The 26,982-nt window shown below is 45.1% G+C and overlaps 1 protein-coding gene and 1 long non-coding RNA gene across 7 annotated transcripts in view; both read left to right on the plus strand.

The window, feature by feature from the left end:
* The first annotated feature begins 508 nt into the window (after positions 1-508).
* On the plus strand, positions 509-5,034 carry LOC311584381. Its single transcript, XR_014774844.1, has 3 exons — positions 509-726; positions 1,196-1,234; positions 4,949-5,034. It is a non-coding gene; the product is annotated as an uncharacterized lncRNA (long non-coding RNA).
* Positions 5,035-7,120: 2,086 nt separating this feature from the next.
* GRIP1 (glutamate receptor interacting protein 1) overlaps positions 7,121-26,982 on the plus strand; it is a 625,712-nt gene continuing 605,850 nt past the window's right edge. For 2 of the 6 annotated variants that reach the window (XM_084760597.1, XM_084760582.1), the window contains exon 1: positions 7,121-7,854. In XM_084760597.1, the coding sequence (XP_084616723.1) occupies positions 7,797-7,854 (58 nt within the window). In that variant the 5' untranslated portion in view covers positions 7,121-7,796. The remainder of the gene's footprint in view (positions 7,855-26,982) is intronic. The other 4 variants (XM_084760589.1, XM_084760591.1, XM_084760588.1 and 1 more) reach the window with 3 other exon arrangements.

Here is a 26,982-nt window from a genome sequence, read left to right on the forward strand (position 1 = left end):
CCAGGTCTAAATGCTCGCATATAGTCATTTACTTAATTTTCTCAAGGATGACATGCCATTAGTCCTATCATTGCAGGGTCTTTCAGGTGGACAACTGGGGTTTGAAACTAAACCACGTGGCCTCAGAATTCAGCTTGATAGACACACACACTTCTGTGTAGTGAGGCAGATCATATCCTCATCAACCAGAAGATATGGTTATGTAGGCCTTGGGGAAGTGAGGGAAATCAGGATCTAAAGAAACGGTAGAATAAGTTGGATAGAAATGAAAGCAGGTGTTTCAAGGTGGGGCTGAAAGATGATAAGAGCCCTGCACTCCCGGGTTCAAATTCTGGGGCCAGCACATATTTGTGGTAAAGCCTTGGGCGCCCAGCCTATTTTAGTCCTAATGAGCAGTTGTGTATAGAAACTCTTATGTTTAAGAAATGGAAGCCGAGAGGGTTGGATGGGAGGGGCTTAACGGGACTTCCGGGACAGCTGAAGGAAGGGAGAAAGGGAGAAAGGGAAGAGTAGAACAACACGGAACAGCTGACAGGACTTTGGGGGAAGAGTAAAAGTGAGCAGGAGGATGGACAGCCAGGTGTTCTAATTCTGGGCAAACAGGGTTGGTAGTGGTGCCCACAGTGAGGAAGTGAGTGTGGAGGAGGCTGTTGGGATTATCCAGGTAACAGATAAATAAAAGGCGTGAATCAGGGCGACGTCATGAGAAAGGAGAGAGATCCAAAGGTAAGTTTGAGAGAATTTGGTAAGCAACTGGGGATTTGGAGCTGAGTCAAAAACATTCTTTCCCTTTCAGCCCCCAACCCCCACCCCTGCCCCAGCGGGGGGAGGGGCTGCAGCGGTCAGGTGTGAATCAGAACCGAAAACTTGGCTGTAGGCAGTATGGAGGACTTTGTGAAAAGTTTGAATGGAAAAGAAACGGGGGTGGGGGGTGGGGGGTGGGGGGTGGGGGGTGTGTGTGCTTGGGTGTCAGTACTCCAAAGGCTCTGATAGGAAGGTAAAGTTCTTTGCCATCAGCCTCCTCTTTTAAGAGTCAACCCCAGAGTTAGAAACAATGCTGTCTTCTTTCTGTCCTTATTGGGTATCTTCATGCCCTCTGTGAGCTAAGTATTCTTTGGAAAGCTTGCTGGAAGCTGTGGGTTGTTATTCGGTATGGGGTACATTTATTAATGCATGCTTTCACATTCATTTGTAGGAACTTCAGTGTATTTTGGGGAGCCCTCTAATGTACTCGGTAAGGCTACTTTTATTAGCCAATTGTTACTATTTCCCACCTATAATCAAATCCTTACCGTGTGCCTGGTAAGACATGTGACCTGCATTAGTACATTTGGTTCTTCCCAAGACATGGCCACGTTGGCTTTCCATGTCAGGCACAGAAGAATGCAGTGTTCGACTTGGGAAGGTTCACAGAGCTAGAATGTGGTAGAACCGGAAACTGAACATAGGTCGCTATGTTAGTATGCTCCAGAGATGTAGACAGGGAGATTTGCTTAGAGGAATTGGCTCATGCCACAACAGAGGCTGGTGAGCTTCAGGCTGAGCAGGGCATGCTGGTGAGCTGGGCACCCAAGGAGACGTGACCACTCACTCTCAGCTTGAGTCCAAAGTTCCTGAGAACCAGAGAGTGCAGTGTAGCTCTACTCTGAGCAAAGGTTTGGGAACCACGCAGAGGTGACTTCCTGTCTACGTACAGCAAGAAGCACCAGGTCCTACGCATGGCAGTCAGCGGGGAGGGGGTTGTTTTCACAGAGAGGTCAGCCTTTTGTTCCAGCCAGACCTTTAACTGACTGGATAGGGTCTACTCTGCCGGGGAAAGCAGTCTACTTTATCCACTTTATTAATTGAGAAGTTTGTCTCTCTCAAAGACATCCTTTCAGACACATCCAAAATAATGTTTATATCTGATGCATATTAATTATATAAACTAGTGGAGGAATGCGTTATTGCAGTTTTATTCCTCATATATCCTGGTCATCTCACCCCATTATTCTCTCCTGCTTCCCTACCTTTGGTCTGCTTCCTCTTTCTCAGGCATCCTCCTACTTTCTTGGCAGTTATTGTTTTCTTTAGACTTCACACAGGAGAGAGCACACAACACGCTTACCTTTCTGAGCGTGGCTTATTTCACTTAACATGATGATATTTGGTTCTATCTTGAAAACAAGAGGATTACATTTCTCTATCTCTATGTATCTATTATCTATTCTATCTATCACCATCATCTATATATATATATATATATATATATATATATATATATATATATATATATGTATCTCTAGCATCTGTCTGCCTATCTAGCTATCATTTATTATCTATCTATCTATCTATAGATATTAATACATAAGTCTATCATCTACCTATTATCTCTCTTTCATCTATCTTTCTCTACATATTTATATCTATCTCTGGCTACATCTATCTATCTATCTATCTATCTATCTATCTATCATCTATCTTTCAATCTATCATCAGTTTTAATCAATTCATCTGGACAGACACCTAGGATAATTCTACATCTTAGCTTGTACAGTGTGCTGGGTTGAATCCTTTCAGCTTAGACCCAGGAGTGGTATAGTTGGATCATAAGTTGGTTCTATGTTCATGTTTAGATAAAACTTCATGCTCGGGCTGGAGAGATGGCTCAGAGGTTAAGAGCACTGACTGCTCTTCCAGAGGCCCTGAGTTCAATTCCCAGCAACCACATGGCTCACAGCCATCTATAACATGATCTGATGCCCTCTTCTGGCCTGCATGTGTACATGCAGGCAGAGCATTGTATACAATACAGTGTATTACAGTGTAATAATAAAAAATAAATATTAAAAAAACCTTCATGCTCATTTCCATACAGGCTGGACTATTTTACAGTAACGGGGCATATAAACTCAACAAATACTTCTGCAGAGAAGTGCAAATAGCCAACAAATAGATGAATTAATATTCAACATCTTTAGGTATCTGGGAAATGCAAATGGAAACTACACACAGATTTCACTTCACCCTAGTCAGAATGGTCACCATCAAGAAAACAAAATCCCAGCATTCTGGGAGGCAGATCTCTGTGAGTTTGAGGCCAGCCTGGCCTACAGAGTAAGTTTCAGGATAGCCTAAGCTACACAGAGCAAACCTCTCTGGAGGGGGCGGGGGAGAGAGGGTAAGGAAGAAGAAAACAAGTGAAGAAAATCATGAATGCTAATGGGAATTTGGGGGGGTGGAGAGAGCACTTCTAAGCTGATCATGGGAGTGAGAGTGGGTCTGGATTAATGTTTTGCAAAAGACTTGGGTGCCTGGTGGCCCAGTCAAGTTGACATAAAATTAACCAACTCTGACTGGAACTTCTGTGCCCTCCTCTGCCATCTCACAGCACGCTGTGACTTTTAGAAAGTGAACATTCTTCTTGCTTAGGGAAGTTCTTCTTTCTCCTGTTATATAGTCTTCCAACTCAAGATTTTCAATAAAAATCAACACGGGCTTATTCTGTTTGTTTTCTACTGTCTACTTTCTTTTTTCCCCACAAGAAGATAAACTACCTAAGAAGCGTCTTTCATTTCAAATGTTCAAAGAGGACTTTGCAGGTAAAAGTGAGTTAGCAACATCTAAAAGGATGCATGGTCCCCACTAGGAGTGTAGATGGGTTATTAAAAGAGTCTTCAGGCTCAGTGCATGCAGCAGCAGGCAAGTGCTGGCTTTCTGTAGCATGGCTGAGGATTTCAGGCTAGTTTAATATGCTGTAGATATCTGCATGAGGACTTACGGTTTAAACACACACACACACACACACACACACACACACACACACACACACACACACACAGGACATTTCTAGGCCTTGGAACAAATCCAAAATAACAGCTGGGGTTTTACCTCTCCTGCAGGACTCTTCCAATTCCTGAAACCAAATACCCCAAACTCAGACCAACTCAGAGTGAAAGGCCCGTGAGCAGACTTAAAACTAGGATCGAACAATAAGATTAAAGCTTTCCGTTTCAGAGTCAATCTTTCTTTTCACTCCCCCCATTTTCTTTTAGAGAGAGAGAGAGAGAGAGAGAGAGAGAGAGAGAGAGAGAGAGAGAGTGTGTGTGTGTTTTCAGGACAGGGTTTCTCTGTGTAGCCTTGTCTGTCTTGGAACTCACTCTTAGACTAGGCTGGCCTCAAATCAGAGATCTATCTGCCTCTGCCTACAGAGCACTGGGATTATAGGCATTTGTCACCACTGCCTGGTCCAGAATTTTTCTTTCTTACTGGGTAGAGGAGGTACTAGCAATAAAAGAATACACCTCCATTTCTATTTAGAAAAGTATAAAATGGAGACCAAGCAAGGTCACCTTTAGGAAATATGACCTGTGGTCTGGGTAATTTGGTTAAGGTAAATCAAATTCAACTTTTAATTCTGTAAACTCGGTCCACAACATCACTCAAACTATTCTAGACACATGGTAGCATTTGAGTTTAAAATAGTTCCACACATATGAGATCTTGTCTAGAAACAAAAGGCACATTCTTTTTTTTTAAATTATTCTAAGCTTTCTTATATATCTTTCCTATTCTTCTTTTTCAAATTCATGGCTTATTTTTGTGACTAATTGTTATTGCCCATTCTTTAAAGGGTATTGATTTTCAAATTTACTAAAGAAGAAAAAAATGTGCCTAGTTGTTTGATATCTAGTTTTTTTTTTCTTTTAAAATAAAGATCAATGTTACAATTTCCTTGAGGAGACTTTTAGATACATTGTTTTGAATATAAGGCTACTTCAGACAATATAAATGGAATAGAATGCTCAATTTAAATGATCTAGTCCTATTTTCTAATTATTTTTGTCAAGAGATATGAATAATATAATGAGGAGGATTCAGGAAGAGAATGTCTACCTATAAGGAATTCCAGGGGTCACCCACGGGAAGGCAGCACCACCACCACTGAGCTTGTTTCCTTTTGCCACAGGAGGTACCAAGAGGAAAGCTGTACTTAACCTGATACATCTGAGGGCTTAGCTGATGATGGCCCTATATGCAAAGATGGTGAAGATGTTTGCTATTAGGGAACAAATATTTGAGATAAATAGCCTAAGGCAGGGAAGTTATGACTCCAAGAGTTTGTTACTTTTTTTTTTTTTCAGAGACAAGGTTTCACTGTGTAGCTGCCTGCCTCTGCCTCCTGAGTGCTGGGATTAAAGGATTTAATTACAACATTTCTCCCTTCTCTTCCCTTTTCCCCTGCCAAACTGCCTTAGATACCCTTCCTTCCCCACCCTTTTCAAAAAGATAATTGCTGACCTTAACATCTAAGATGTGTTCATTTGAAATACTAATAAAATAAAAAAAAAATTTCCCTTGTATCCCTAGCTTTTAGCCAAGAGTCCAACACATAGTAGGACTTTTGTCAGAGATAAAATACAACCAACAGGTATTGAGTTAGAACTCTGTCATTGTTAAGTGGTCACTTAGGTGGGGCAGTCATTCTACTGATTGCAATAAAACCTTATGAGTAAGCGTCAATTCATATTAGAGGCTTATTGGGTAGGCCCTCCAGAATAATCACATCTTAAACATTACATAAAAAGCTCCAGCGTTTTTTGTGTTGTTGGAAGGTAAGTGTATACCTGTGCTCATAGCCAACGTGCTTATAGCTGGATGGCCTTTATATTCTTTCTGGGAAATCAATGCCACATTCCCAAGTTTAGACACGACCAAAGTTATGCCATTATATTTTCTGGACTTTACAGCGTTTGACAGGAAGGCCCGAGCAAAGTCAGATTGTGTGTGTGTGTGTGTGTGTGTGTGTGTGTGTGTGTGTGTGTGTGTGTGTTAGGGTTTCCCTGGGTAGCCCTGGCTGCCCTGGAACTCACTCTGCATATCCAGCTGACCTCGAACTCAAAGATCTCCTTGCCTCTGCTGGTGTTAAAGGCATGTACCACCGCTGTCCAGCTCAGGGGAGATTTCTAAGAATAACCACTGGGAATGTTGCGACTTTATTTCTACTTGGTCCTTCAGATTCCCTGTGCTGTAGCCCTGGCTCCGAATCTTTTCCTTCCCTTAGGAGGGGTAGCCATTGGATTTTGGCACCTGGGCAGTTCTGCACTGACAGCCAACCAGTCACGCAAAGGGCCAACTGCAGGTGCAAGCATCCCGGCTTGATAAGACTGTTTATGAGGCAGCGGGAGAAGAGACCTTATCTCTAGTGTTGTGTGATGATGCTATTTCTCTGGCAGTGCTATTATGCTTCTGACAGAGGAGAGAGAGAGAGAGAGAGAGAGAGAGAGAGAGAGAGAGAGAGAGAGAGAGAGAGAGAGAGAGAGAGAGAGAGAGAGAGATGAGCACAGGCTGGCATGTTCCCATTTAGGGAGAGGAACCACAGTTCCTTCAGAGGCCAAAATAAACCGCAGAGTCGAAAGCCCCAAACCACATTCCAGTAGGTATAGCCTCTGGGATGCCAAATCCTTCAGGACATATCAGATAGGAGGGGAGGGCATGGTCACTTTCCTGCCAGAGGCCCAGGCTTGAGGAAATGGATGTCATCCCTATGCAAGACAGACAGCTGCCAAATATCCCTCTCCTAGCAGCACTGAAACCTCAAGAGCCCACATGCCTGGGCAGAATCTTCCAGGCTTCTCTACAAAGCCGACCCTCCCCACCCCCCCACCCCCGCAGCCGCCTCCCCTTATTCATTTTCCACTGATTTTTTCTGCATGCCTATGACAAGAGAGAGAAACTAATCATAAAACCTGATCATAAAATCCTTCCTCCACTTGAAGACAGCTATTAAATATTCACTGAGCTAAGGTCTGCTTGCATCCTTTAAAACAAAAGGGGTTCCCCTCTCTAGCCGTCCCCACCCCCTGGGACCAGCGCTGACCATCCCGAAAGTTGCCACTGCCCTATGTTGAGGGTGAAGTTAGCGAATCCGGAGCTGCGAGTCTCAACTTGGGGGAGGGGGAGACGGGCAAGGCTGGGTGGTGGGGGGGAGCTGCGAGAAGGAGGGACGAGAGGGAAGGACACTGCCCCCTGTTTCATCGAGGTCATAGCCGAAGCCGCCAGAGCGGCCGGTCAGGCTTGAGGCGGGAGGCCCGGGAGGGGCGGGCGAAGGCTCCGCAGCGGCGGCGGGGTGCCAGGCTCCGTACCTGGCGGGCCGGGCGCGCCTCGCAGGCCGGCGGCCCGGGCGCGGAGGGTGTGAGTGCGCGCGCCCCTCCGTGCCCGCCCAGCCTCGCGCGCGTCTCGGGGGAGAGGCTCAGGCGACAGGCGCCCCGGGAGCCCGCAGCTCGGTCCCGCCCGCCCTGAGGAGCTTTGTGCGGCCGCGGCGGCTCCCAGTCCCACCTGCTGGCGGCGGAGGGACGAGGAAGGGGAAGAAAGAAGCGAGAGGAGGAGGAGAGGAGGAGGAGGAGGAGGAGCGGAGCGAGGCGGCGCCAGCCCTGAGCTCCCGCCGGCGCCCACCTCCGGGGGCTCGGCGGTCCTGCACCGGCCTGCTCCGGTCCCCCGGCCTCGCGGCCACACCGCGCCACCGCGGCTGCAGACAACCCCCCTCCCTCTCCCTGGCTCTGCCGGGCTACCGCGCGGCCCGGCCCGGCCACCACCGTCACCGCCACCCCGGGGAGCTCCGGCGACTAGGAGGCGAGCAGCGGGGCGCACGGCGTCGCCTCAATGTGTCGGGGAGTCGCCTCGGCGCCCCAGTCCGGCTGAGCAGCCTCGGGCGTGTTGCGACCGGCCGGAGGGCGTGAGCCAGGAGGCGCGGCGAGCCCCGGAGCCGGCGACCAGAGGGCGGGCGAGCCCCGGAGCAAGCTCAGGGAGCAGACACCATGCCGGGCTGGAAGAAGAACATCCCCATCTGCTTGCAAGCGGAGGAGCAGGAGAGAGGTGAGCCTGGCGGCCGAGCCTGGGGGCCGGGCCGGGCACCCCCTTCCCGGTGCCTCCCTGTCCCCAAGCTCTTCGAGACCTGTCCTCGGGCCGGCAAGGGAGGGGCGCCGCGCCCTCCGGGGGCCGTGCTCCAGGCCAGGTGGAACCTTGCGAATTCCGAGCGGGGATTTTAGAGTCTTGCGAGGGGTCGAGGTGGGGGGAGCCGAGGAGGCAAGGGAACAGTGCTGCAGCAGGCAACTTTCCGCCCCAGGAAAGGTTTTCCCACCTTGGCGAGGTCCTGGAGAGAACTCCAGCTTCTCTCGGGCCCGCTTGCACGTGGAGCTCTGGTTCCTGTCTGTGCGGTGGGCACGTCGGGTGCTGGGGGTGGGGGAGAATCTTGCAATGCTTTAAGTGACTTTTCAAACTTTCCTCCTCCTGCTGCGGCTGCCTTTGCGAAGTCCCCGCCTCTGGCTGGGCTACAGTGGTGCTGCCAAGCCCAAAGTTGCTGGAAATTCTTAAAGAAGGAGCCAAAGGAGAAGAAGTGTGCGGGGGGGGGGGGGGGAGGAAGAGTGTGGGGGCGAGAAGGGGACGCTGCCGTGGGGTCGCTGGAGGCGGGGGAGGGGAGACAGAGAGGCCTGTCCCCAGGCTGAGGCATGTGGGGTTGGTAGTGACTGCCTAGGAAATGAATTATGCCCCCAGCGCAGTCCGGGCTTTCTAGTTAATACCGCAGGACTGCGGGCTTTTTCATAATTACAGTCTATTTTCTTCGTGAGAGACGGCTCCCAGTGCCAGGTGGCTTTGCAGCCCTTTTGTGCTTCAGTCTGACAAGTGTGCTGGGCACATTGTTTTGAAGGGACTTGCGGAGAGGAAAGTTGAAGGCCTTTGGCACTCTAAAAACGCTTGGTTCTGTTATCTTTTATGGTGTTTGGGTCGTGCAGTGGTTGGTCAGGAGTTCAGCTCCGTAACCTGGATATGATGTACTGAGTACACCAAAATTTCCTAGCAGGCCCCATGGGGCTGTGGGGGTGCACAGCGTCCAGAGGGATTCCTGGCTGTCAAGGGCCACCAGGGTTTATAGTCGGCTTCTACCCCAGTGTGTCCTGGCTTGTTCAGGGAGAATGCTTTCGAACTGGATGGCTTTCGGGGGGATATAGGGTCTTCCGGACTTACAGTTGGTGCTGGAGGTTTAATGGTGCTGCACGGGTGGGTGTCTAGGATGCAAAGAAGCCAATTTGGTGTGCAGAAAAGACATCTTATTTTCCCAAGAGAACTTGGTTCTGCAGCGTGGAGAGCTGGTATGGACTGTGGCTCGGGTTTTGGGGGGGGTGCTGGGGTTCCTAAAAGTTTCAGGCTTTTGAAATAATGCTCACAGCTGAAGAACCAATGTACAATTTCCAGTTTTTCTCTAGGTGGCACAGCGTGTCTTTGGTTGCTAGCCCGTTTAATGACTCAGGGAATTTGTCCCCTTTCAAACCACTTCCTTGTGAGATTTGCCCATTCATTTCCAGTGCACTTCTGGCACGTGACCATGTAGGGTTCCCCCCTCCAACGGCACCCTTGCTTCAGAAATGCTTCTGCACCTGTCTTCCCTTAACGTGCAGGTCCAGGTGTCAATCATTCATCACCAGGTAAAAGCCCCTGAAAGAAAGCATCCTGTCAATCACACAGTGTCTGTTCAATCAGCTAATCGCGGTAGCGCACTCAGTGTTAAGTGCAGCAGTTTGATTAAAAAAAAAAAAAAATCACAGCGCTGCCCCAGGTTTTATCTGAATAGGTAGACTTTTTTTTTTTTTGAGTGTAACAAAATGTGCTTGTATGTCTTTTAGAAATACATGGTAACTTTGAAAGGTGATCACCTAATCTGCTTGGTTGAGATAAGACCGGAATTCCTCCAGCACAGAAAATCTGAGTCAGGGAAAAAAAAAAAAATCGGACTGCCTTAGCTCCTCCAACAGGAGGAATCTGGGATTGTGTGTGATTTGGTTGCTGTTTTTTTTTTTTTTTCATTTATGTTTCTTATTCCTTGCTTATAAGATGTTTTTCTAAACAACAAGTGTGTAGGGAAGTGTACATATGTATATATGTATATACATATATATAGTATTTCTGAGTTCCTGCCTTACTGAGAATGTACAAATGTTTTTGTTTGTTAAATATTGTGCACAAACTTAGAATTTGTGTTTGTGAATGTATTATGTGTCTGTAAGTGAACTGAGATGCTTGCATGACTTTCAGTACATCTGTCAGAAGACACTGATTGAGCTTGGGTTAAACCTTTTGCAGAGTTTTATTATAAAGTATTGAGTAATTGATGCTTTCTGTTTGCATTTGAAGTAACATTGCATAGACCCCTGCCTTCCCCGCCCCCCATTATCCCCTGGGATTTTAAGTGATTCAAATAATATTGAATTAGAAAATTTGAAATATAAACAGAAGGATTAAACTGTCAGGGCAGTCAGAACAATAATGCACATGGAAGGCATGCATTTTTAATATTGCTTGAGGATACAGTCAACCAAATGGCCAGTTCTAGTATCTTAGTATTAAATCCTAAGGTGGGCTGTGTTTACCACCCTGTTCTCCCTTCCTCTACCCCTAGTTCACATTTATCTCTCTAAAACCCATTATGAAGACTAATATATCTTTTTTTCATGTGAATTTTTTTTTAGCCTTTTCATTGATTATAACCCAACTTAATATGAGATTCTAGCTTCCCTGTGGCCCACATATATGAACAAGTGTATATTTCAGGCTTATTTTTTTTTTTGAGAATGCTAGCTTTAGTTTACAGATGGATGGTGGGGGGTGGGGGTGGGGAGCTGCGGAGATGTCTTAATCAACATCCTTGCAAGTGTAAGGATCCAAGTTCTAATCTCCAAAGCCCATGTTAAAAAAAACAAACAAACAAACAACCCCCCCCCAAAAAAAACCAGGTGTCCTGGTGCATGCCAGCTATGCTAGTGGTGGGGAAGCCAGGCAGGCGGATTACCAAATCTTGCAGGACAGCCAATTTAGCCAGAGTTGGTGATCTCTGTGTTCTGTGAGAGACCCCGTCTCAAAAATAAAGAAGGGGAGCCTTTGAGGAATGACATTGCATCAACACACACAAAAGATTTAGTGATATGTACTTTTTTGGTATTATCCCATACCAAAAAATTTAAAAAGTTTTGGTTAATCTATGTAATTCCTATCATATCTACACAACTTAGGTTTGTTTTGAGGGCCTCTGCCAATGAGGCAGAGTTATTGCTTTTGCAGGCAGGGTTGCATGCAGTTGCAGCCACTGCCAGGATGACATGTGAGGACTCACCTGTGTGAAGTTGACATCCTCTTCAAGTTCAGAACCACATTCTCCCGCCCCCGCCCCTCCCACATTTCTCCAATAGACCCAATCCATTGAGAAGCCTCCAAATACACTTTTGGGTAAACGTTTTTGGGAGAATAGGGAAAAGTATGATGTTCGCTTTAGTGGCCCTTCCAATCAAATGAACTTAGGCAGCTTATTGGTTGCTTGACATGTACTTCTTAGCTGCAGTAACAGGAATGTGCTTAAAGAAGGAGCGGAATCTCAGCACTAAGGAGTGTGCGTGCACCTCTGTAATTAACAGCGCCTTTCTGCTGCCTCGTGGCTTCCCTTCTGCCTTGTGGGGCTTTAGTTAGTGAATGTTTATTATAGCTTAACAACGTGTAGTGAGCATTCAAAATCGAACGCGTTGCGTGCGTAGGAAGACTGACGGCTTTCTGCTGTAAACACACCCCTTCCTAGTTTATTTTGCGGCAGTAAAATAATATTAATTGGCATTGTCTTTAAATTTGAAATTTAGGCTTAATGAATATATGGCTATTATCCACTTCCAAATATGCTCCAACTGCCTTTTATATTGACATATATACTCACCAGGGAGAAAGGTATCCTTTTACAGTAATTTATTTATATTCCTTTGTAGCTTTGCCTTTAGAAAAAAATTTTTTGTAAGTTTTGGAGGTCTATATATGAACTTAGCATTCTTTTACTGTCTAGGGTTTCTGTGTGTATTTTGGCAGATAAGAGCTGTAGATGCCTTCACATGTAATTAGCTTTGATAAAGCATTGATGAGAAAAGAGGGGGAGGGTTAAAAATTATGCCTTTACTATACCCTCGGTCTGTTTTATTTCTACCGCACAGGGAGACCTGGTGACATCATTGCCACAGCCTGTGTAACAAAAAATGCACCTGACATTTGAATTTTGACTGGGGAGCTTGTATGGGAGCAGGGAAGAGAGTGAATAACTTTAGATTCTGCCATGTGTGTTGGCCACTGTTAGATGCTGCCTATGTGTGGTTTTGTGCAATTATGGGGTTCCACTAGATTTGTAAGGTAGCCATTGCTGGAAGATGAGGGACCTGTGATCCAGAATCAACACATTTGCTTCCAGTTACAAAGTCAATACCCTGGGTACTAATTTCTAAAGGAGATAATTAAAAAAAGAAGTTAAGTTAGAATTCCTTAGAGAAACTTTGTAGTATTTTATTAGCACAATAACATCTTGCACCATTCCTCTTAAAAAAAATACTGCTGGCAAATCTTTCATCATGAGACAGGTTTTAAAAAATTTTTTGGTTTATTTATTTATTTATTTTTTGAGTTACTTATGTGGGAAAGAACTTGTAAGGTATACTGTGTGCATTTGGTACATTGACATTATAAGATAGGCATATTAACTTCAGTAGCCAAGATGGCAACATTATTTATTCATACCTTTATCTATTCTATGCGTGGAGGTCAGGCCACAGCATGGGTATGGCAATCAGAGGCCAACTGGTGGGAGTCTGTTCTCTCCTAGCATGTGAGCATCAAGGATGCAGCCCGTGGTCAGGCCCACGCAAGGTCTTATTACCTACTGAGATACCTCACTGACGCTATTTATTGAATTTTTGATATATAGTTTCTCCATGTGGTCTCCAGGCTTTCCTGGGACTCTCTTAGCCCCCGAGTGTGTGCACCACCACACTTGGCTCAGTGTGTCTCTCAGTAGAATTATTTGACAAGCTTAAAGTAACTTGTTTAGGTGAATGGCATTTTCCGCCAAGGTTTTCGACAGTTTTCCTTGTCATCAGAGTGTATTAGCCGTGAAGACAAGAACTAAGGGGAGCAAGGTGTTCTTTCTGCTGTGGCCTGGTAGATGGCTCTATTGTAATGGCCACTGTACCATTGCTTTTGTTGCCAAACGTATTATATAATTAAAGCTATGTGTCTGAACCCTCAGCCTTGCTACCAGTGGCCAAAGGGACCTCCTCGGCAATGCTGTCTTCTGCAGCAACCTCAGTGGGTTCTTATACAGAGAAAAAGAAATGTGAGTTCATAGCAGTGAAGGGAATTGAGAGCAGAGAACCATGGGATTTACCATTATTGTGCTAAGTGCTCTACAGTGGTAGACAGTCTAAGAGTGATTTGTTTCCCATTAAGTTACAAGAGTAGTTAGGGATACCCAATGCAAACGCAACAGTATTAGGGAGTTGCTGGTCTAGCTGCCATGGCTCCGAGAGCCCAATTCTGGGCTTCCGTCTCTCACACCTTTCATTTTCTGAAATGCAGCTGTTTCTTAGGTGTGACTAGGAGAAACCTATTGACACAGGTTTCCTCCATGAAGAGGGCCCTGAGTGGTTTAGGTGCCGTCAGCCTTATGGGAAGGTTAAGGTTGCCTGTATCTCGCAACGAATACGCATCAGGTGTGATGTCCCATGAGCGTCCATTTCAACACTGTTTAACCTGAAGGCACCAAGTAAGGAATATAGAAAAGGCATAACCTGTATGCTTGCATGGAGTCCTGGGCTCCAACACAGTGGTGGACAGCAAGGAATCTGAGGAGAAATGGCATTGAGTGCGAACTGTCCACTCTGACAGGTAACTCCTCTCTTATGTAACAATGAAGTGACGCTAACAAACGTGGAAGAGTTCTGAATACCATCTTCCTGCATCAAGGTTCACTTATGGGAGCTCTCCTTGATGTCTTGAAGTAGAAGAGCTGTAAGCCTAGGCCGTAAAGGTGCCTAGCCAATGAGATGATGGGACACGTCACAAGCTGGCGGTGGGGAGTGAGCCCAGTGGCTTTTGTGAGAAGCCACAATGAAGCAGAGGGTTCTGAGGCTGCAGGTTCTTTGATGTCGTCTAATCTGATTCTCTCACAAAGATGATAAAACTCAATGGAGAAGCAAACATGCCCAAGGACACATTTCATCCCTTGCGAAAGTTTCCTGGGCACTCGGGCCCCTGATGAGTGTGTGGACGAGAAGCCACGTCATCTTTTGGTAGGGGAATAGGCTAAGTATAGAGGTGGAGTCCTGGGTGTGACCTAAAGCCTGCAGCTACCTTCTTTTGTTCCTGTGCGTACTAGTACCAAGGAAGAGTAAGGGAGGGGGAGGAAGAGGCTCTGAGGACAGAAGCCAGTGGAGATGGCAGGAGGAAGGGAAGGGCAGCTTGAAAGGAGGGAAAGGCCTCCGGAAGGTTTGGAGGGGATGTAAGGAACGGTGTTTCTGAGCATCATTGAACAGGATAGCCCAGGAACTGCTAGTGATTTCCCAAGGGACTGAGGTGGAGACAGTGACTGTGTGTACGGAGTGTAGGGTAGAAGGAGGATTCACTTCCCCCACAGCAGAGGAGGGCAACGTGAGACTGGAGAAGGCAAGATGCAGGACTTCCTATGGCCAGGGTAAAGTTCAAACTACCCAGTGGGGGATGTGGCGTTGGCCAAGGATGAGTGGTTGGATTCTGTTTATCTCTTAGAAAGGTTACCTGGGTAACATGGAGGGAAGCTGTGAGGGGGGTGGGGGTGTGGGGGTGTGGGGGTGTGGGGGGTGGTGGAGGGGGCGGGGGGGGGGGGCAGAAGAGTTCAGAGCAGTAGGCTGCTGCCGCGAGATTTGGAGACCTGTCTTTGTCTCTGTCTCTCTGTTTGTCTCGGTCTCTGTCTCTCTGTCTCACCATCTCTCTGTCTCTCTGTCCCTCTCTCTATCGCTGAGATAAGGCCTCACTATGTAGCTCTAGCTGCCCTGCCTATAAGAATGTTACAGTGAAAGACCACTGGACTGGCTGTTCATCAGTCCGGGTATACTACATTATGGATTAACATTTTTACTCTTTTAATTATACAAAAATTCACATGCTGTCTGATCATAAATGAAAGATAACTACTGTCTTATGTGTATATCTCTTAGAAGTAATTGGGAATTTTAAATGACCCTTTGGCCTCTGAAAGAAAAAGAGGGCAGTATTTATTTATTTATTTTTTAACAAAAGCACCTTCCTTCATGGTGGAGTTAGATCATCTTCATTATTGTTTCATTCTGAGAACAACTGAATGTCCTGTGAACACTTTTAATCTACTTCTGACTCTGGACTCAGAGTTGGCTGACCCGGAGTGGATGGTTTTTCAGCATTTCCCTTGCATTTGGCCTGGGTCGACGGCCCCTGGTACCTTTGATTTTTCTCATCTGTAAGCTTCTTCTTGGTGTCTTTACAGCTGAGGTGATGTTCAGAGGTGAAAGGTGTTATTGGTAAATGGCTGGTTTACACGGTGGAAGATTGGCAAAGCCTAGGGCTCTTGAGGGATATTTGCCTGTTAGTGGGCGATCTTGAGATGGAAATTTTGTTTTAGGTATTTTTGTCTTACAAAATATAGCAAATAGTTTTTTTCATTAAAAAAACTTCGCTCTTAGTTGTTCAAAGTGAAGGCCAAATGAGCCATGAGATTTCCCACTTGAATTTTGTAACCTTTGTAGTAGTGTCAGGGACAGTGAGTATATGACAAAATAACATACGTGGTGTATCTAAGATATGGCGTTTATGGTGTTCAGCTCTCCTGCCCCATGGCATCCTTGGCTGCAGGGGTAAAGTCCAGCTCAGCTTCTGAGAGGACTCTGCTTCCTACTGTTGGTTTCCCGATTCTCTCTAGTCAGGTCCCTGACCTCAATCTAGCATCCAAAACGCCAGCCTCACCAAACTGAAATCATATTTGTAACCTTCCTAAGGAAGGAGAAGTTCTTTGCCGTTATCTACTGCTTCTTCATTTTTATGATGTTACTTAAATACATAGTAACATAAAACTGGGCACAGACTCCTGGTGCTTATGGCACTGTGATCACAAAGCCAAACAGATGAAACACAAATACCACCTTCAAACGCCATCACACCAAAACGGGCAGCATTCATTACATTTTGATATTTGACTGAAACTGAGTTCCCTCTGCAATGCAAATACAGTCCTTGCTACTGCAGAAAATAATGTTGCTACTGTTATTTATTTATTTTTTTCTATCTGAACTTATGATACCACCTGATATTTCTGGCCACAAACACACCAGTTACATGGAATGTCCTCTGTGGTGACCCTAAATATAAAACCTAATTTTAGCATAAAAAAATTGGTGTCACATTTAGGCTGGATGCTACGATCGTCCCCTTTGATCTACATTTGTCCTTTTTAAACTGTTTGAGGGAGAGGAGAGGACTATTTTTAGTTAGTCCCAGGCTGAAACTGTAGTTACACAGCACAATGCATTGTGTGCAAGTCACCCACTGGGCCTGCCTGTCCTTGTCTCTACCCTGGTTTGTTGAGACGAGTCCACCAATCATAGACCAGCATGTGATCATGTCAGATGGCACACCGGATTTCTTTTCCAATCCTTATTTTCACTTATGTATTTAACCATGAGTGAATAACATGTACTCTGCCTTACAGACCAGTTAGTACTGCATTGGAGTGTGTGTGCCCCATGAGGATTCTGAGTTCAGTAGCCTTGGGAGGGGCTGCATAAAATGTATTCATTACTTTAAAGGCAGAAGATGTAACATAGTTTCTATAATTGCTCTAACTTATCCGTAGGCCCAGTTCCTACTGAAAATAAAATCGGATCTTGCCAACTAAGAGCACATTACTTTGAAAACTGTTTTTTTTTTTTTTACTCTCCCTGACTACTAAATACTTTTCTTCTCTCCTGTCCCAGGATGGTACTGGTGTGAAGGGGACAGTTTAGTGTCCTGTGCTGCTGGGCCAAGGGCATTTTGTCCCTTCACTGTATGCCCCTCACTGTGTCTGCTGCTCTGGGTTTGGCATGCTTGGGACCTGGGCATTGTGCCCTGGGATCCACAGACTTGAGTCTGTTCCCTCTTGTTCTTTTGAATGTCACCCTGGCAGCTGATTTGCTCTTCCTGGGCCTTATCATGGCGTCTGCCTGCGAGATCTGTGAGTCTGTGACCTTGCACAGGCTTTCCTACACAACTGTCCCATCAGCATCTTTGTCTCAGTCTTGGGGGCCAGGGCTCTCTTTCTACAAATGTTGCTAGTCTCTGCGCCCACTGCCATGTTGAATAGTGCCTGTGTCAGATACAGACCTGCATGCTAGGTGGTGGTGTCTTTGGGCACTGCTTTCTCTACTGTGCTCAAACCTATGTAGGAGTTGGGTGCTTTTCCCCCATTTCTCACCTACCTGACAATGAATTTCTAATCTTTCAGGATAAAAAGTAGATCAGTATAACACCTGATCTACCCCCTCCTACCCTTTTCTTTTTTCTTTCTTTCTTTCTTTCTTTCTTTCTTTCTTTCTTTCTTTCTTTCCTCCTGCCCTGGTTGTTTTATTCCTGGAGTTGTTTAAGTGACTTGAAAACTTACGCTAGAGGAGACAAGGGATCCAACGAGTGAGTGAGTGGTGAAAGGGAAGAAAATTTCTGTTTCTATGTAAAGTGGCCACTTCTCTGAAGAGCCAAAGGAAATGGAAATAAATGCTCCAGCAGCCCAGAGATGGCGTAGCTTGAAGCTGACAAATGGCTCCCCTCGCAAGTCCTTCTACTGGCCAACATTGCACATAGCCCTTCTCCGTTGACTGGCTGGTAATCTGCTCTCTGAATTTCTTCAGCAGACATAGCATATAAGAACTGACATGTTTCTTCTCAGAGTTAGCACTGTGTGTTTCCTAATAGATGCCGGGATCTTGTTCTTAGATAAAAGTCTCCCTCTGTAGTCTAGACTCCCTAGGAACTTATAACAATCCTCCTGTCTCAGCCTCCCAAAGTGCTGGTCTTTGGTTTGATAATGGATACATTTTTAAAAAGGCTTGCCTTGAATTTCAAGTGAAGATTCATAGAAGAAACAATCAGATACACTCAAGATTTCTAGTTCGATTTACAGAACCAATGTTTACCCTCTTCTTTTCCCCCCTCCTCCTCTTTCCCCTCCTCCTCTTACCCCTCTCCCTCTTCCCCCTCATCTTCTTCTTCCTCCTCTTCCCCCTTCCTCTTTCCCCTCCTCTTCTTCCTCCTGAAGAGTTGTTGTCTTTGATTTTCCTAGCTTTTGAAAATAGGATATAGCAGGCCATATGGAAATCTTGTATATAGTTTGACATAATAAAATATCAGAATTTATGTCTTTTGGGAGTACAATTCATCAATTAAACAAAAAGCAATGAATGTGGTTTTTATTCATTTAGTACATTAAAAAATATCAACAAAGTAGAAAATAATGTAGGCGATGCTGTAGATGTCCACTGTTTCTTCTATATTTACCCCATGAATACTTTCCTTTCTTGCTATCTCTTGATGTCTGGCATTTGCAGCCTCTCTTACTGATGCTCACAAATTCCACCAGGAAAGATAGGAAGGAATGCACAAATCTCCTCGAGAAGTGGAAATTAGTTACTCACAGGACTTTCTACCTTGCCCCTTCCAGAAGTTTCAGGATTATTAACTAAAAGAGTGGCATTCAAAATTAGGTTTCTCAGGAGAATTTAAGTGTTTCCTTTTAAATGTATAATTTTCTAGTATAAGGGCACATTTTCATCAAATGAAACTCTTGAACGAAGCAATATAAATTTAGCCTCTTTGTTACTGTTTCACTTTTCCTCCCTGTCATTTGAGTTATGAGAATGAAAATTGGCCAGGCTCAAATCAGACACCTGTAGAGCTGCTGCTACCAAGAGAGCACCTCACCTGGTTGTGTCAGGGAGCTTGTATGTGGGTATACAGAAGCCAGGCCTGCCACACAAAAGCGTGACCTGCTCCTTCCGCCCCCAGTCATGGGAAGTGACTTAGTGCATTTGAACTGTACATACAGCAACTAATAATTATACAGGGGGGAAAAAGAGGGGGCAGAGTATTGGTTTGATCAGGGGCTCTAAGAAAATGCCATGACCTGTAGACTGGGCAAGTTAAGTGGTAGAAATGAATTTCTTGTTGTGAGTAATAGTTAAAGCCTTAAGTTGAGGAGTAGATTCACTAGTCTACTTTTTGTCCTGTCATCCCTATATATTTCTATATGACCACTTCTTTCTTTTCAAGACCTATTTCCACACTTAAGAAAGAAAGATAAAGGAAAAGAGACATCCCTGAGTCCAACCTCGTTTTCTCTCTGATTATGACCAAAAATAACACTCTCAATGAAACTAAACATCCATATTCCAAGAAAACAACCAAAACCCTACTCAATTCCTCTTAAGGGAAATGAGGCATAGTTCTCTTCTTAAGGCTTCTACCAGCTGATTTGGGATGAATAATACCTTTGTAGAGGCCCAAATACACTTGGGGAAAATGGTTAAGGAAGCTAGGAATAGCATTTGTGGCTCAGTTTCTAAATGTTGAGAAATCCTATAGGAAAGGTATTTTCTCCAAGGTTGCCAAATACAAATAGACAAAACACTACGAATGTAACATTTATATAATTACTGAGTGTTTTGTGGTCCTTCTTGCTGTATGTAGTTTATTGTATAAATGTGTATGCAAAAGTAAGAAATAATAAAAAGAAATTAATTTCTTTACAGACCAGAGGTTAAAAGTTTATTCTTAAAGGAGCAGGAAAGGAAGGAGAGAGGGAGGGAGGGGGTGACTCTGATTTGAGGTACACTCTCTGGCGTGTGTTCTTAGGAGGAGGAGGGCATTGATCCTATTAGATCAGAATCCTAGTAAAAACTCTCATTAGCCTTAATTACTTTCTTAGCGACCACATCCCCGAATAAAACCACCAGAGGACTCAGCCTATGCATGGATTTAGAGTGAGCATGCTACTTGGTCCACAGTCAATGGGAACACATGATGATGCAGGAGCTTTTAAGTTTCTGTACATTTTATCTGTCAGTGTCTGGAAGAAACTGATTTTGTTATTGTCTTTTTAAAAATTGGTGCTGGGAACCAAGGACAATACATGCAGTAAACACTGAACCCCTACTCATATCTAGCCAAGGGACAGGACATTATCCACAGTTGTGTGGAGAGTGGGGACTGACTCTGACATGAACTCTGGTGCCCCATATTTGATCACCTCCTCTTGGTGGGGAGGCCTGGTAGCACTCAGAGAAAGAGTAGGAAGGCTACCAAGATGAGACTTGATAGGCTGTGACCATATGGTAGGGGAGGAGGTCCCCTTCTGTCACAGACCTAGGGGATGGGAATAGAGTGAAAGAGGGAGGGAGGGAGGGAGGAACAGGAGGAGACAAGCAAGGGGATAAAAATTGAGATGCAATTTGAATAACTTAATAAAAAAAAGAAGTAGAAAAAAATAAATTTGATGCTGGGGATTGAACTGCAGTCCTCTGGAGGAGCAGCCAGTGCTCTCAACCACCGAGCAATCTTTCCAGCTCCTTGAAGTGACTAATTTTGTATAGAAGATGTCTTGTTCTAAAAAAAATATGACCCCCACTTGTTTTCTTTTTTTCAAGTTTATGTGATGTATGTGTGTGTGTGGGGGGGGCGATGGAGTGAGGTGAGGAGTTAGGCCTGTATATGTGTTCATGTGTATGTGGTGACACATGCGTGGGTGTGGATGTTTGCATGGAGGCAGAGGTTGGTGGGAGTCTTCATCTGTCCCTACGGTATTCACTGAGCGAGGTCTCTCAGTTAACTTGGAGCTCACTAATATGGTTAGCTAGCTAGGTTGTTTTAGGAGCCCTGTCTCTGCCTACCCACCCGGGATCAGAACTCAGAACTCTGGCTTTCACATTTGCCTTAAAAAAAAAAGTTGTTGTTGTTGTTGCTGTTGTTGTTGTTAGGATTTTAATGACTAAGCCATCTCCTCAGCCCTGACTTTTCGTATTTTTCATTGATGTTTTTCTCATGCCCCTCGGTTTAAATATTGTGTTTTAGTCAATAGTGTTCAAGGACTGCTGCTCTGTGGTCCCTGGGACAGGGATGCAAATGTTGCTGGGGCCTCCTCTTGTTATCTGGACCATCTGTGCCTGGTCCTCATGGAGCCACCATGTGCCTCTGTCACCTCCAACTTCTCTGAAGCCACCGGGATGGGAGGAGTCCCCTCTGCATGGGCAGGCCACATTTTCTGTAGGTGGCAGTCCTGGATATCTGGTTTTCTGAGCAAAGGCGCTAGGTAAGGGAGGCAGTGACCCCATGTGAGGGTTACAGACTTACTGTACAGCAGGGATACTAAATCAGGCAGCGTAGCACCCCTACTGGGGATTTTATTTGTAGCAGTCAGTTCATACAAATATAATTTAAAAGCTGCTTAGGTTGAATAATATGTAGATGCTAGAAATATATCGTTTAAGCAGAGTGTGGTGGCGCACACCTGTAATCCCAGCACTCAGGAGGCAGAGGCAAGCGAATCTCTGAGTTCGAGGCCAGCCTGGTCTACAAAGCGAGTCCCGAACAGCCAAGGCTACAGAGAGAGAGAGACCCTGTCTCGGAAAACAAAAATCTATCCTTTACAAATTTTCAGGCTGGAAAGTTTAAGATCAAGGTGTGAGCTGATTTGGTAAGGGCTCACTCCTGCGTCTAAGGCACCAGCTTGTTGCTGTTGTCACATATGATAGAAAGTGGGAAGGCAGAGGCCCTGGGGTGCTCCCTTCACACCCCTTTGTAGAATGACTGACCCACTGTGATCCCCTTCTTGATCTAGCTGAGGTGTGGGCGTGGCTCTCAGAGTATTCTTTCTCCTTGCTGGTTTCTCAGTTGTGTGTCATTGTCTTTCAGCGTGTCACTGTCATACAGTTCTGTCACCATACGTAGGTTACTCGTGTCTATGGCCGTATGCCCGGCCATTAGTTCTCAAGGGCAGTCCAGTAGTCTCTGAATGTCTCTTAGATGCTTTTTGAAAAAGGTTCGAGGTCAAAGCATTTTCCATCACAGCATCAAGGCATGATTTGCCCTTCGACATGTGTGGTGTCGTGGGTGTGTACCATGGATCTTCACAGGGTACATGGCAGGTTGGGGTGGGGGGGGGTGGGGGCACCTTTATTCAAGCAGCAAAAGGAACTGTACATTTCAAGCATTTCAGATGAGTGCATTTTAATTTCTGTTTTGGTAAACGTCTACGCTTGATGGAGCAAAAAAAAAAAAATTGCAGGGGGTTTCTTAGTACTTTGAGGTCTTCGGCTTAGAGCTTGAGAACGGATGTCTTGGAAGCTGCCGTTGACCAAAACTATGCTCTTTGTTTTCAGCTGTCCTGCTCTTCTGTTGACACTGGTCTTTCTTATCCTGACTCACATAACCCTCCAATCCTTTAGAACCTCAAATCCACTGACCTCCCTCCTGCCCCTCCCCTGACTGCTGCTTCTCTCTTCGACTGTAATGAGTTTCCATAGGACCAGGTGACATTCTGCTAAGATTATCCACGCATCCACGTGCTGCGCATGCTCATGCTTTTTGCTAATGGAAGCTGAGGGCAGGGATTTTTTTTTTTTAAAATCAGTTTTGCTACTGTGGCATCCTCATCATACGGAACAGTCCTTAGCAAGCCCATAGTAGGCACCCAGCAAGCATCTGTCCAATGAGGGAAACACATTAAAGTTGCAGAGGGAGGAAGAAGCTGTGTTGAGGGTTCCAATTTGAACAAGGGAAATGAAGAAGATCTGACTAAGACAGTGGCATTTATAGGGATAGTTGGAGAGGTGAGAGGTCAAATTGTTCACATAGAGAAAAGAGGCAGAGGCAACCTGGGCGTCTCTAAGGCCAGCGGGGCTGGAGGAGACTCTGTCGAGGTGTCACTAAGGGAAGAGGATGATCTGTAGATGCTGGGTGCGTGTGCCCTTAGGTGTGCGTCTGATGTTTTTACCGTCTGAATTTGCACTCTGAGCCTCTTGAGTCCAGTGGAACACAGACCAGGGACGACTTTGGTACTGTGTCCTTCTTACTCTCTGTGCTAGTTAAGCTTTGAGTGCCAATCTGACACGGCATAGAATAAAGAGGGAGGAGAGTCTTGCTGAGCACTGATCTAGATCAAGTTTGCTTGTGGCTATGCCTCTCAGGAGACTGTGCTGGCTGTTAATTTCTGTACAGACCTAGGCTGAGTGTGGGCGGTGACGTCACTTCATGGCAGTGAACTGTACGAGAGTGAAGGAAGCTGGGGATGTAAACAAGCAAGCAGATGCCAAGGAGCCAGTGTTTCTCTTGCCCTCGGGTGTGCACTTTGTCTTCTCGGTAGCGGACTGTAACCTGGAATTGTAAGCCAAATAAACCCTTTGTCCCATAAGATGCTTTCTGTCAGCATATTTTACCACAGCAATAGAGTGAAACTACTACAGTACCCGCTCCTTACATTTGGGGGTAAGAATTGGAGAGATAAATAACTCTTACAGCAACATCTCCTTCACCATCCGAGAGGGGCTTCTTATCCACCATTGGCCGTCCACGCACTGGTCCTTGAAAAGTGCCTTGATGCTAACGCTTCTGGCTAAAATATTCCTCTGCTGAGAGTATGCTGGGAGCACTACACCAGGGAAATGATGGAGGAATGCTTAACAGAGAAAAGCTTTCTCCTGACATTTCCTCTGAGGTGGGATTATTTTGTCAGCAATTGTGTTACCCTCTCCTGATTTATGTCCGCGCTGCCTACCACAGCGCAAGGCACAGCGCGGATGCTTAACCTTCGCTAGGTGAATAGAGAAAGATAAAAATGAGTGGGCATTAGGCAAGGCAGCGGCAGGAAAGAAATACACTTCATTCTCTTCCCCTGCGTAGAGACACAACTATGCACCGCCAAGGGAACAGCATACATATATATATGGAACGTTGCCAATAAATTATATTATCTAATTGACTTAGGAGAAAACACTTTTTTGTTTATATTATGTGCAAGACTTAAAAACTATGCCAAAAGCAAGGTGCGTTTTAAAAGCAAAGCTAAGTAGTTTACCTATTTCTTCAACCCTACTGGTTTTGTTTCGTTATTGGACCTTAGAAGAAAGCTGCATGCATTGTCTGTCTAACAGCCTCCTTCTGGCCTCGAGAGTGGTTTTACAGTGTATAATAACATGCCAGTAAAATGAAGATTAGTGTAGTTCGTAATTTTTTTTCCTAAGCCAACTCAACATGGTCTATTCCCTCCAGAATGAAATAGAAATGGTCTTTAATTGAATAATTTATTGTGCCATTTGGTTTTTTCAGAATATCAAACATAAGAAATAAGTATTTAATCAATTTCTTTGTTTAATGTAGTTCTATAGAAAAACCTAGTAGGATATCTGTAAAATTAAATATATGTAATATGTGTGTACATTATATATAAACGCACACATATATAATTTAGAATGTTACACAGCATTGTTTCTTCATTTTAAGGCTGTATGTCATATGTTTATACAACCTTAACCACACCATTTTTCTCTTCAGATACAGCTGATTACATAGTGGATAATCTCAAATTTCAGTGTAATCATAAATCTTACTGGGATTAAGGTGGTAGTCTTAATTGGGTAATCCTTCCCCCACTACTCCCCCCAATCAGAGCACATCTCTTAATAAAATTTCCCAGGCTATCAGAACATGAGAGTGGTCATTTTTTGGATGCATATTCGTGTTTCTTTACTGTCTGAAGTCCTCCATCCCATTTCCTCTTACTTTCCTACCTTATTTCTTTCTAAATTCCATGGTATCTGCTTGTTTTTCCTTCAGCTCCCGGCATTGGGCTCTCTGGATATTGGTGAGATGGCGAGATATGTTCTGCTGATTTCAGGCACAGCAGGTGTCCAGCATCCTTTCTATACCCGTTGGCTTATTAATCTAGCCCCCTACATCCCTTCTCAGCAGATGCTAATGAAGGCAGCCTCCTGAGTGAGTCACGGGCCTTTCATGGATTCTCTCTCATGCAACCAGTCAGTCAGGTTTCCAGCGCCTGCCTGCCGTGGGTGAGGAAGTATTCCCTGAGAAAAATTTCATTTTCCATTAAGGGAAAACATGTTGAAAACTTGGCTCTCCTGCAGGGTGGAGAGTCTGGCTGCAGTGGTGGACTTGGGCTTGAATGCTAACTGGGGCACTAACCGGCTCCACGCCCTTGGGCAACCCTTTGATCTCTCAAGTTCCTACTTTCCGTAAGTGGACTGTTGGAAAACACACATCTCTTTACTGTAAAAGTACCTGTCGGTGGTTGGTCCTCAGCAAAGGTAGGTGACTGTGGAAGGGTGGAGTTAGATTTGCCTGCACTAGTGTAAGAATGCACACGTGTGGACCGGGATTCCTAGTTGGTGTTGATGGTGTGATGACCTGGAGACTGCTTACAGGTAGGTTCCCGAGTGTCTGGACACCCTAGTATCTCCTTAGGAAGTAGGGGGATGGTTCCCAAATTCTCTTGCTAAAGTAGACGCCTGGCAGTCCAGGAACCATTTCATAAAAACTATTGAAAAATACTTATGAAAGTAACTTAGAAATTCATCCAAGTTAGTTTGTGGGAAACTTTAGGGCCCTCAACACTATAGAATAATACATATATTATTATTCATTAAATAAAGGAGTTGTTTTTTTCCCTTGGTTTTTCGACACAGGGTTTCTCCGTGTAGCCCTACCTGTCCTGGTTCTTGCTCTGTAGACCAGGCTGGCCTCGAACTCAGCTCTGCCTGCTTCTGTCTCCCTAGTGCTGGGATTAAAGGTGTCCGCCACCACCACTAAAAGGACTGTTTTTACAGCCACGTGGCTGTTTATTGTGGCTTAGATTTTCAGATCTGTTAGTACCTTCATTGGAGGGGTACCTTTCTACTGCAGGAGGCTTTCACTTTATGCTAAAACAAGACAACAAAGATGCCAAAAGAGCTGTTATCTTTCAGCATCAGAGAACTTGCAAAAATGCGAAGATTTGGGTCTTGCTTCAACATTTCAATGAATCCTTCCAGATCAAGACAGAAACAAGCCAGGAAACAGGAAGTGTAGCAAAGATGCCTTGTGACCCAGGCCTCGGATAGTCCTTTTCCTGTTCAGATTCCTTGTGTTGCTCTTATCATTTATTATTTATAATCACTAGCAATTCCATTGCTCCCTGAACCACTGACTCTTACTGTGGTCCATGGCTAGCTCAGTTGAGCTGACTCTCTGAGCCCTGGCTTTGCTCCTGAGATCAGAGCTGACCACCTGGCAGGTTGCCCCTCCGTCACAGTCACAGCAGGATTAAGGAGCCTACTGCCAGTCTCTAGGAGGAGTTTTACACATCACTGAAATCATTGGCATTAACGTGTGAGTTAAGTCTTCACACTCAGTTTTTGAACCACAGTGTGCAGACCTTAAGTGGAATTTTAAAACATCACTCTGCAGTGTGCTTTGGTCAAACCGCTGGTCATAAGCTAGTGTTAAATAAGCAAGCCCTCGAGGCAGCAGCACATGATCAGCATCCTTAGGATATCAGGTGTTGCGGTCCAGCTTGGCTTTTGGTACTTGGGATTGGTGCCACGTCATGCCATTCTATCATTGGGTTCTGCCTGCCTTTTCATTTCCTGTTCCTGGCCCATCATTTCCCAGCATCGTTTGCTTTTTCCCCTAGCAAGCGTACAGCCTAAGCTCTCCCCTACACCCATGAATATCCCCTCCTTGTCTCCTCCAGACGTTGGAATCTCTTCTCTACCTCAAATGCAAACTTTGTCCACTCAACATTTCCCATAGAAAACAGAATGCTGATTTTTTTAGTTATTTATTTTTTTCCTATGACTGACATCTTTTCTTGTTCCTCACTATCTGTCTGGGCATGCCAGCAAAGCTCTGACCCTAGCTTGCACTCTGTTGCCTGTGAAAACCGGTGCCATGGAACTTTGGTAAGCAGATTTTGGGGGGACAGACAAAGCCATGTCCAGCAGCTACCAAGCTTATTTATTTGATCACAAAACTCCTTGGCAACTGAGGCATCTTGTTGCAGGATGCGGCTTAGAAGGCACTTGGAGAAATACTGCTAAGAGCAGCCGTAGTGGTATTTGGGGGCTT

Source organism: Acomys minous, assembly GCF_964271855.1.
Source record: "Acomys minous genome assembly, chromosome: 15".
Classification (NCBI taxonomy): Eukaryota; Metazoa; Chordata; class Mammalia; order Rodentia; family Muridae; genus Acomys; species Acomys minous.